This window comes from Dioscorea cayenensis, chromosome 10 (genome assembly GCF_009730915.1).
Source record: "Dioscorea cayenensis subsp. rotundata cultivar TDr96_F1 chromosome 10, TDr96_F1_v2_PseudoChromosome.rev07_lg8_w22 25.fasta, whole genome shotgun sequence".
NCBI lineage: Eukaryota > Viridiplantae > Streptophyta > Magnoliopsida > Dioscoreales > Dioscoreaceae > Dioscorea > Dioscorea cayenensis.
Genome location: NC_052480.1, coordinates 5,969,682 through 5,978,788, shown reverse-complemented (window position 1 = coordinate 5,978,788; position 9,107 = coordinate 5,969,682). Strand labels below are relative to the sequence as shown.

The 9,107-nt window shown below is 36.9% G+C and overlaps 2 protein-coding genes across 2 annotated transcripts; one reads left to right on the top strand and one right to left on the bottom strand.

Moving 5' to 3' along the window:
- The first annotated feature begins 746 nt into the window (after nt 1-746).
- LOC120269935 (WAT1-related protein At2g39510-like) lies at nt 747-2,973 on the top strand. Its single transcript, XM_039276913.1, has 8 exons — nt 747-981; nt 1,070-1,458; nt 1,536-1,598; nt 1,692-1,808; nt 1,910-2,138; nt 2,236-2,394; nt 2,463-2,614; nt 2,694-2,973. The coding sequence occupies exons 1-8, from the start codon at nt 802-804 to the stop codon at nt 2,782-2,784; spliced, it is 1,380 nt and encodes a 459-aa protein (XP_039132847.1). The 5' UTR covers nt 747-801; the 3' UTR covers nt 2,785-2,973.
- Nucleotides 2,974-3,072: 99 nt separating this feature from the next.
- On the bottom strand, nt 3,073-8,326 carry LOC120269936 (CDT1-like protein a, chloroplastic). The gene is given in 9 exon segments (XM_039276914.1): nt 3,073-3,344; nt 3,464-3,554; nt 3,650-3,851; nt 3,932-4,303; nt 4,305-4,568; nt 5,137-5,371; nt 5,465-5,584; nt 7,912-8,027; nt 8,030-8,326. Coding segments are annotated over 9 exon segments (1,710 nt in total). The 5' UTR covers nt 8,282-8,326; the 3' UTR covers nt 3,073-3,286.
- Nucleotides 8,327-9,107: the final 781 nt, after the last annotated feature.

The following is a 9,107-nucleotide window of genomic DNA, read 5'->3' as shown; positions in this document are numbered from 1 at the left end:
TTTAGATTCCTAAAATAGCCTTGTATGGTGTGTCAATTAGGCTATCAATTAGCTTTATTTTTTGTTGTTTTTATACCTACCATAATCAGTCCCATGTAAAGCTATATATTTGTAACTTTCATAACATTAATATACAATTATTCATTACCATACAAGTTAATTAAGTGCCACGGAGACCTTGTACCATGGTGGCTCCATTATCTCCAGACTTTATTGATCAACATCCCATCATGAAGCCGACTGTCCAATTAGCCTCTTATGGAATCAATTTCTCTTCCTTAAGTCTCTTCCTCTTTGGAAGAGACCTCCCTCATTGGATTATGAATGCTTTCAAAGAGTCTGGGTCTCTTTTTTAGATATATTAGCTTCCTTGTTCAATTGTTCTGATTTCCTTATTTCTTTGTTCTTGCTTAGCTCTTTGTACTTCTTCTGAGTTTATTATCAATATATTAGCCCTTGTGGTTCTTCTTATAAAAAAAATCCCATCATGAAGCCATTCTTCTCTTTTTGAGGGCCAAGATGAGCGGCTAGGCTGTTAAGAATAAAAAAGGGCATGCACAAGTCTTGCCGGAGCAAGTGGGGTGGGACCCACGTATGCATGGGCGCTAAGACCACATACACAACCACTGTTTGTGCACTCAAAAATATGCTATCACCGATAATTCAAACTTTTACCAATTGTGAAGGGTTCTAATGGGGGGCAGCTACTAACAAATCACTTAGCTATTGGTGAAGCCGCCATTTGCTTTGATGTAGCACCAAATTTATCAATTAGCATCTAGTTACACAAGTGCTTGTTCAATGGGAGCACCATTCCCCTACAAATGCAACCTTTTAATCGCTTCGCACATATGGCATGATGTTCCGGATTATCCCCTTAAGGACAAGGTGATTTTTGATGGGAGTGCACATGTTGCATATCAACATGATCCCGATCAAGTGACGCATCCCGGCGAAGCGGACAAGTGCCCAAGAAACATAGTAAGCTCACGGACTTTGTGGAATCTTAGTTATGTTTAAGTCTGTTAATGACTCGGTTGTGGTGTGTGCATGGTTGTTATGAAATCAGCTGAAATATTGTGGAAAGGATGCAAGGATGAATTGGTTGAGTTTGTTATGGGTCATTATAGACTATATATGTAAGGAAATGAAGGAGATGATCAATAGAGAATACTTTCCCTTCCTTCTCTCTTCTCTTCTCTTCTCTCCTCTCTGTGTTTCTTCAGCTTCATCCTTATCCTTAATTGCAACAATGGTTTTGAAAATTGGAGATGTTAGAAGCATGTACAGGAAGTTCAAGCCACATCTTCTTATGGTTCTAATTCAATTAGGCTACACATTTCTCAACTTCATCACAGAAGCTTCGTTTAATGAAGGACTGAATCCTCATGTTTACATAACATATCGGCATGCTGTTTCCGGTTTCATCATGCTTCCTTTCGCCTATTTTCTCGAAAGGTTTATTATGTTTATATCCATGAGTCACAAATTTCTGCCAATTTAGATTTGTCATGTTGCCTTTTCTTGTCTTGCAGAAGAATAAGGCCAAGGTTGACATGGGCATTGTTTGTGGAATTATTCATTCTTTCACTTCTTGGGTGAGTTTTCTGATTAATGCTAAGAATTAATTAAAAAGATGTTCCATATCTGATATTTGAGACTAAATTTTGACTCTGAATCAATATTCCCAGAGTCGGCTTAACTCTAAACGCATACTTTGCGAGTTTGAGATATACATCTCCAACTGTTGTTGCTTCCATGGTGAATACCATTTCCTCCTTGACATTTATCATTGCCATTTCACTTGGGTATGCCATTTGTTCATTTAATTGTTTTGCAAACAAAGGACAGTGCTTTTTTTTATAAAAGTTTGTGTGTCTGTGTTTGTCAACCATATGTTTTCATGCAGAATGGAAAAATTAGATTTAAAGAATCCTCGAGGGATGGCGAAGGTAATCGGAACATTGGCATCTCTAGCAGGAGTTACACTTATGACATTGTATAAAGGGAAGTCTTTTAGGAGCATATGGAGTGCACCAATTCATATGGGAAGCAGTTCAATCCATGAAAATTGGCTGAAAGGGTCCATTCTCGGTGTTGCAAGCTGCATAACATGGTCTATGTGGTATGTTATGCAGGTAATTCCAACTACTCTGATTAATTGATGAGCAAAGATAAAGAAAATTGAAGCAAAATTCAATTGTTGTTTTGCTCGATCTCTCATGAGCAACGCAGGCATTCACACTGAAGAGGTATCAGGCTCGACTTTCACTGACCACATGGATGAGCTTAATTGGAGGAGCACAGTCAGCAGTTTTCACAGTATGTGTAGAGCATAAACCAGCGGCATGGATTATCGAGTTTGACATAAAGCTGTGGAGCATCTTATATGGGGTAAGTAATCTGCTACTTTCAACAGAAATATGCAGAAATCAGAAGATCTATGTTTTTTTTTTCTGCAGGGAATAGTTTGCTCTGGTTTGATAATTTTCATTCAGCTGTGGTGCACCAAAGAAAAAGGTCCGGTATTTGTCACAATGTTTAATCCTCTGTTGACGATAATGGTGGCAATCCTTGCATATTTTGTTTTAGGAGAAGGATTGTACATGGGAAGGTAATAAAACATCTGTAAATTCGTTCATCTGCTATACAAGTGGATGCAAATTGCTAAACAGTCTTACTCGGCTTTGCAGCATATTGGGAGGTATCATCATCATCATCATCGGTCTTTACTTGGTCTTGTGGGGCAAGGAAAATGATGAAGACATCCCGATGAGATCATGAGAGGCTTCTGGCTCGGCTTGTGAGAATGACATGGCAGGATATTGTGATGAAAAAAGTGAGACTATGAGATAGCATTTCAACAAGTTTAACTATCAGATACTTTCAAGCTCCATCACATTGCTGCAAAGTGAAGCTCCATTGTATTTAAATCTCCTCATCATCAATAACACATTCCTAGATATGAAAATATTTGACTGATATCGTTCATAAGAGAATATATATGCACACATATATCCAACAGAAAAATTTGACAAAAATACCCTTCATCAGAACTTGCTGTTATTATATAAATGATGAGCAATATTTATACAAGAATTCCGTCGACCAAGTAATGCTCATCACTTTAAAAGTTGGTGAGCAATACAATGGCACTTGACACAACATGTTGTGGTTTTCTCACGAAAAGCACAGAAAATGTTTACAGCCTCCAAAACATGCACAACAGCATCCTCTGAGAAAGCCTCTTCGAGCATTTAGCTTAAGTTCTGGTGATATTCCATCATCACTCAGCCTCTGCCAGCCTCTGTCGAATCTCTTCTGGAGCACATATCTTGTTGACACTGAGAAAAGCATGATATATCTTATTAGCAGTAGTTTTGAGTATCGTACTAGACGATGTTACCAATTATGAGAAAAGTAGACACCAAAGAAGCGCAAATGTTTTAGGATTTAAGCATACCGAACAAGAGCATCTCCACTGGACGTAATCTTTTCTGAGATCCAATCAGGAACTATTTCTTGGAAGAGCTTTAGCTGTTCTTCAATTTCACCTGCAGATTCAATACCAGAGCTTTCAGCTTCTGATTTCTTCACAATTACCAATAAGAAGTGAAAAAAAATGAGCAAGTTGAGAAATGAGCCTCACTTCTATCAACTATTTTTCTATGGCCGGCGATAATTTTGTAAATCAACTCTTGCTTTGTCATAGTAGATCTGTTTCCTGATTGAAATAAAAGATGGATTAAATTGAACATATCAGGCAAGGATGCTATAATTTTTTCCCTCCTGTGCACCGCAGCAGCACCAGTTTCCTTCTCCATCAGTATTTTCTTCTCCTTTTCTCTAATCTGTAACAAGACAATAATGTCAATCGCTAAGGTAATGCCATATAGGTAGCACTTAATCAATAAAAAGAACAGGCATTTACAGATTGCAATAGTGCTTCTGGAAGGAAGCTGATGACATCATTATTAGCTGAAGGAGTTGGAGCTTCAAGCTCTTCATCTTCTATCTTTGCATGCTTTGTGGGGGTTTGAAACAACTTAGTTCTTGCTGACCGTTTCTTCATTGGAGGGGAGCCAAGCATGGATGTGCTGCAGTATCTCTGTGGGACTGGAATTTCGGGGGTTGAGGTCATTAGTCTGGCCGGTGTTGAAACATCTTTCGAAGGAGTTTCCTCAAGGTTGTTTACTTCATTTTCGCAAAGCACATTGCTGGCATCTCCATGATTTAGCCAAGTACTCAAATGTAGATGACAAGAATGGGAGTTTTGAGGGGCATTTAATTGGTGATGGGTTAACAGAGAGCAACGGATCGCCTTCAGGTAGTTTATCAGTGCATGCGAGACATGTTTTCTCAGCATCAGGAATGGGAGTTTTCCTTGAAAACCGCCTTTGGAAGGACTGAGGCATGTGAGAAGGAGCTGTGAGCTGCTGCTGGTTAATTGTATTACTAGGTAATGTGCTGTGAACCAAGTTCATGGAGGCACTTGCAGGGTTTGGTGGTAATGTTGGATTTGTTTTATTAAATGGATGTGGTAATTCCTCCTCTGGAATATCATCTTCCTGGAAAGCAAAAGAAATAGTCAAATTACCAACATAGTATTTTATTAAAAGAAATTATAACAACAATTAAAGAAAAAATAAAATTCAGCAAGATGTATAGTTTGAATCATGAGGTACCTATACGAAATGCCAAGCACCTAAAGTTTGAACCAATTTATCACAAGAAAAGAATTAACATACTTGTTATGTGCACATGAAATCAATAGGAAGTGTTAATGTTCAACAATCCTAAAGTTCATGGCTAACTGATAGAAAATATTAATCTAATTGTTATTTCTATTCACATTAAATCAAAAACTAATCAAATGTTTATAAAAATTAAAAAAAAAAAAAGGAATCCTGAAACTTGAACAGCAGTTCAACAGTATTGAAGATGCTTAAAACATGTTCTTGATTGATCTTGCACAAGTTTAAGGGCTGGCCACATGTGCAGATATTCTTAGACAGATTTTTCATATATATATATATATATATATAAGAAGTTATTCACAATCACATCTTGAGCAAAAGCAAAGATATTATCCAGATAGTCTCCAACAAACCATTTTAGAAGAGCAATATTATCTACCTTGGGATGTTCTTTGGAGAACTCCACAAGTCGTTCTCTAAAAACCTTCCTCAAGAGGGAATACCCGCTTTCCCCATTCTGCTTTTCATTCTTCCCCACTGCATCAATTTGCAAACTTACTTGTAGTTCTGGCTTCATGCAGCAACTAACTTCATCATGTACAAGCACTTTCTTGATCGAAATGGCTTCTGGAAAAACATACTTCAGCTGCGCTAAATGTCCACAGGTAAACTTCCTGCATGCATGAAAACATTAAGTTAAAGTTCACAATTCGTTGGCCAAATAATATACTCCACCAAACTCATAATCTAGGAGAAAAGATGCATACCTGTCACTCAAATGCTGAACACTAGAGCAAATGTTTGAAAATGTTGATGTTGCTCCTTTCAACCGAAGTAGTCGGATAGAACTCTCCATACAGTTAAAGAATTCTACCAGCTTCTCATATCTGCAGCAACAAACACTTGCACAGTTAAAATTTTATACAAGAAATATGCATATTCCACATCGCTACCTTGAGGCACCCTTTCATAACATAGATATCAAAATAACACAACTTGAGAGCAAATTCACAAAGCAAGTCCATGAAAGATGCAGGCATTGAAATCAATAGATGAAAAAGGGCCAACAAACAAAGTAAATAAAAAAAACTTGGCTGTTTTTCCTGATTCTCGCTGCGATAGATCATCAAAAAACTCTTATTTGAATGCTAATGCCATGATCTTATGACAATTATAATCATAGGAACATGGAACACAAAACATGAAGGGGAAAAAACAGAGAGAAATCACAAGAACGAAAAAGAAAAGCTCATTAAATCATCAAACTTCTTTCGCTGCAACAATAGAAACAAATTTGTAATACAATACTAGAACTGCACACAAATTGAGATCAAGAGCAAAAGGTCAATAAACCAAACCAGCAGAAAAGTCCAATCAGTAAACTGAGCAAATTTTCCTGATTCTCACAGCAAAAGATCATCAAAACAAGTTGTTCTCTTCCCACAATCTTGTGACAATTTCAAAAATAGAAATAGGGAAAACAAAACAGGAAGAAATCAACATTAAGAAAAGAAAAACCTGAGGAATTGGCAATAATAAATAGTAGAAGCCTGTTGCATACAACAACAACAAACCATAAGTCTCAACTATTTGGGGTCAACTATAATCATTTATTCTAACAAAAGATTTAACAGCTGATTGTTCTAATGCAGCAACTCTCTTATCTTATCTTGGCTTATAACCAGCAGTGACAGAGTTTAATATATATATAATTAATAAGTTAATGATTTTTTTGTAATTAACTGCCAAAAGGCAAAAACTTACAGTAAACATATAATTTCAGATTTGTGCAGTGGTATAAGTAAAAACACCAAAAAATCACAAAAAAACAAAGACAAAACAAAAAGACTTATCCTTCAAAGATTCAAAAAAAATGTTCGCAAGGACAAGTAGACTCTGCAGCTAGAACACACACAATACAGATTTCGAAAGGAACAAAGTTTTGTCAGCATTTTTGCACTAATCCAGAGAATATGTGTAGTTGTTTTGGCCATAGATTGCATTCATTTGATCAGAGCACTGAAGCTATCCGTCAGCACTTGAGCAGTCAAATTTATAAAAAAACATGTCTCATTTTCACATTCAAAAAGCATCTTACCCACCTTCTGAATGAAATTAATAGAGCACTGGAACACCTAATTTGTAATGTACATAGAAAAAATAAGACAGAACATGTGGTATTTTAACTAGACTGATTTTCAGAGAGATCATGGTATTACTCATAAACAAATCACATTGGGTTTAGTCTTCAAAAGCAAAAACACATTGAAGGTCTGAGATTACAACAGAAGAAAGCACTATGAACTTTGTTGGTCAGAAATCTCAAAAAAGGGGCGAAATAGTCTGCCATGTTGAGCACATCAGTCCCAAACTCAAGAGTATGCAAAGAAATCAAAACTACAGAACTAAGAACTGATCATGTATTGAAATCAACAATGAGAAGGGGACAATAAACCAAGCCAACAGCAAAGACAATGGGCACAACCGACCACTTCCCTGATTATCAAACAAAAAGATCATCAGTAACCAATTTTTTATAAGTTATCTTCCAAACAATCCAATGGAAACTTCAACCATAGAAATATAGATCACAAAGACAAAGAAAACAACATCGTTTGAAAGCTGAACCTCATAGGACACAACATCGGACCATAAAAGTGCATATACTACCCAAAATCTACTTAAATCATCACAATGCAAACCAGTTCCTACACTCAAACAAAGACCATGCATGTACTGAAATCAAGGCAAACAAGAGCCCAGATAAACCAAGCAAATAACAAAACCCAATCCGCTATAGTGAACCTTCCACTGTTTCTAGCAGCTAAAGATCATAAAGAACTATTTGTTTTTTTAACTTCTATTTCCCACAATTTTTTTGCAGTTTAATCATAAGAATATGAAGCACAACATGAAGAATCACAGTTGAAGTAAAGAAGAACATTAACAAATCATAACAAACAATAAAATCTCACTGAGTTTCCAAAAACCATAATTTTCTCACTGTAATGCAAGATCATCAAAAACAAATCATCTCTACTTATTACAATCTAATCAAAGGACTAACAAGCACACAAATCATGAAGAAACCAAAGATGAAAAAGAAGGAACATGAGAAATCACAGCAATTAGCAATAAAACCGATCAAATCCCCCAAAAAAAAAACTCTAGATTTAGATTTTTTTTAACTACAACTCAAAGAAAAAAAGCTTACTTTTCCGGGAGCTTGACAGGGGAGCTTTGGCTTGGCAGCCTTGCGAGTCCGATCTCCGATAAGCTCCTCCTCCAGAGACGCAAGATCATCGTCAGATCCCCAGACCACTCTTCCGATCAACCACCTCTCTACCTCGATTCTGAAGCCCCTGCGCAATCCTCTTCACCTCCTTAACCGAGTACGCGACTCTCTGGCTCCTGCCCCTTCTGGGGAGCTCTACCAGCTTCTCCGGAGTCTCGATCTGTTCCGAGATCCCTACCTTCGCCGGCGATGGCACGGCGGCCGGGGGTTTCATCGGAGACGGCAACGAAGACGATGAGGGCTTCTTTGGAGTGGCTTTGGACGGTTGAGATGAAGCCATGGAGTCCATCGAACGGCTGAGATTGATGCAATAAGATAGGCTGGAAACAAAGGAGGCGCGAGAATCTAAAGGGGTCGATGTGGGGACAAATAAGCGCGGGGGCTAACGGTCGAAATTTGGCGGGAAAAGCAGGTTTTGGCGCGAACGAGATCCGCTTGGCCACGTGTCACACACGCCCGTTAGATGCGCCTCTTTTGGCTGTGCATTAATTCAGTAAAAAAAATTATTTATTGATATAAATATCCTGCCTTAAATTGAGAGAAAGCAAGGCAAAAGGTACTATTTATAATTTAAAAAATTAATTAGAAAGTAGAAATTCATAATATATATATCTAGAGGATATTTATGTTGATCGAACAAATTATGATCACTAATTCCTAGTTATGATAAAATACAAATTAAATCATGTCAAACACCTTTCTGATTAGATCTTGAGTTGAACTTCAACATGATTCATGACACTTAATTTTTTTTTATATATTATTTACCCCTTGTGTTATTGATAATTATGTATATCTCTTTCTTGATGAATTTGTTAGGATATGTAATTTAACTATTGTAAATTTTTAATTTTGGTTAAATTCATTTATGCTACAGTAAAAATTAAAGTAAAAATTTTTATTATGAGAATAAATAAATCACATCCCAGGTGATGAAAATCCCAGATAAAAGTGGGAATTAGTTTTGGTTTAGACTCTGCTCTCACTAACATCGTAAAAAACCGGTACAATCAGGATTGAAAGAAAAGTTTTTTTGAGAAGAGCCGTTCACGATGCATAGTTCTATTTCAAGCACCTGTATCAAGAAGCATTTGTTAAGTGCATCTTATCAAGGA